This window comes from Nanorana parkeri, unplaced genomic scaffold (genome assembly GCF_000935625.1).
Source record: "Nanorana parkeri isolate BGI_ZX_2015 unplaced genomic scaffold, ASM93562v1 scaffold2811, whole genome shotgun sequence".
In the NCBI taxonomy this organism is placed as follows: Eukaryota; Metazoa; Chordata; class Amphibia; order Anura; family Dicroglossidae; genus Nanorana; species Nanorana parkeri.
In genome coordinates this window covers 86,210-88,113 of record NW_017309079.1, presented here as the reverse complement: position 1 = coordinate 88,113, position 1,904 = coordinate 86,210, and the positions used below count along the sequence as shown (strand labels likewise).

At 50.7% G+C, this 1,904-nt stretch overlaps 1 protein-coding gene across 1 annotated transcript in view; it reads left to right on the top strand.

Annotated features, from left to right (window-relative positions):
* Positions 1-1,904, top strand: part of ADCY5 (adenylate cyclase 5) — a gene marked incomplete at its 5' end in the record, with an annotated part of 18,438 nt that overhangs the window by 13,806 nt on the left and 2,728 nt on the right. The window contains one exon of the mRNA XM_018574208.1: positions 929-1,133. Coding sequence (XP_018429710.1) covers positions 929-1,133 — 205 coding nt within the window. The remainder of the gene's footprint in view (positions 1-928; positions 1,134-1,904) is intronic.

Sequence of the window (1,904 nt, the reverse complement as noted above, 5' to 3'; positions counted from 1 at the left end):
GGGACGCTACTGTTAGCACCCAGACACAAAGAAGCACTTAACCCTTGCAGTGCCGGTGTAGCCCCACTGTAAGGGATAATACATTTTTTCCCCCCTAGAGTTCTTCCTTAATGGACCGAAAACATCTGCCCGGCGTATGGCCGAGTGAATGCCGTTCACATGACGCAACCGCCACTAGATGGAGCTGAGGAGCAGAGGAATAGTCCTGTCTGAGACAGGCTGGCCAGAAGATTCATGAATCAGCCCCTTGGCCGCCTCAGTGCCAGCGATCACCAATGAATCCCATTAGTGGAAATAAAAACCTAACAGGGGTCCTAACTCTTCCACATTCCAGCCAAAAATACTTGTTGGCTCTAGATAACCTTTAAAGGAGAACTATGAGGGGGGAGGGGGAGGGGGCTTTTCACTCACCTCATAGTTCTGGCCGACCTGTGCCAATGAGACTGTCACAGGACGGCTCAGTAGATCGGGAGGTGAGCGAACACATACCGGCGTTCGCTCACCTCTCCACCCTGTCACGCCTCTCTGCCATGACAGGGGAGGGGCTGGATTCCCGCTCCGATCCTCCAGTGCTGACTGGCGGAACGGACGGGGGAGGGGGAGGGTACAGCTGGCTCTGCCTCTAGATAGGCAGAGCCAGCTGTCAGTCATGCAGCTGGGCGGATCCAGACATAATTGTCGGGATCCGCTTCAGCTGCGGTGTCTCAGTAGCTGTAGCTCCCTATATACTGAGCCTAGGGTGACGGGAGGACGCTAGTTTGTGTCCTCCCGTTACCCTAAGGAGAACTATGGGGAGAAGCCCTGACCCCAGAGTTCTCCTTTAAGGGACACATAATATATAGGGAACGTTTATTATTAGATGGACTCGGCTACATAATAGATAACCTGTATCTTCCAATTACGCCCCCTCCCCCCCTTCCATTGACAGATCATCAGCGAGGATGAGTTTCGGCAGCTGGAGAAGATTAAGACCATCGGCAGCACCTACATGGCGGCTTCGGGACTTAACGACACGACTTACGACAAGGCGGGAAAATCGCACATCAAGGCGCTGGCCGATTACGCAATGAGGCTGATGGATCAGATGAAATACATCAACGAACATTCGTTCAACAACTTCCAGATGAAGATCGGTGAGTGCCGCCAGTGAACGCCTATGGTCACCCGGCACAGCGCTATGGCCTGCAGGAGCCAATCAGATGTCAGTTAGCTGAAGTCAGACCAATGGAAGAGGAGTTCTTCTGAACCAGGGGTAGCCAAACTCCGGCCCTCCAGCTGTGGGGTGGAACTACAAATCCCACGAGGCATTGCAAGATTCTCACAGCCACGACTACCAGAGAGAGATGCATCATGGGATTTGTAGTTTCCCCACAGCTGGAGGGCCGCAGTTTGGCTACTCCTGCCCTAAACCATCTATTCCATTTTTATGTAATTGGAAAGTTGCTCTCAGTCCACAGTCATTGGTAAATCCAATGCCGGCCTTACATGCAACAATAAGGCTTTGTTAAACTGCGCAATTTGAGATTCCTGAATCCTAAATGTCCCGTTTAGCTGCGGCCGCTGTGCCAGTCCAAATTCATGACTGGGTGACAACAGGCGCATCTGTAAATCGGCAGTCCACATGAATAGATCACGATCCCTGGATACATCTATCCTGCATCCAGGGATCGTGATCGATCCCAAACCGCATGCAATTGTTACGACATAGGATTAGATGTGGACTGCCGCTTACAGATACGGCCGCTGTCACCCAGTCATGAACTTGAATGGGTACAGCGGCCACAGCTAAACAGGACTATTGGGATTCCGAAGGCAGGAATCCCAAATCGCATTGTGTGAATGAAACCTAAAGGATTTCAAGCAACAATCTATTGTATTAAAAAAAAAAAAAAAAAAAAAAAAAA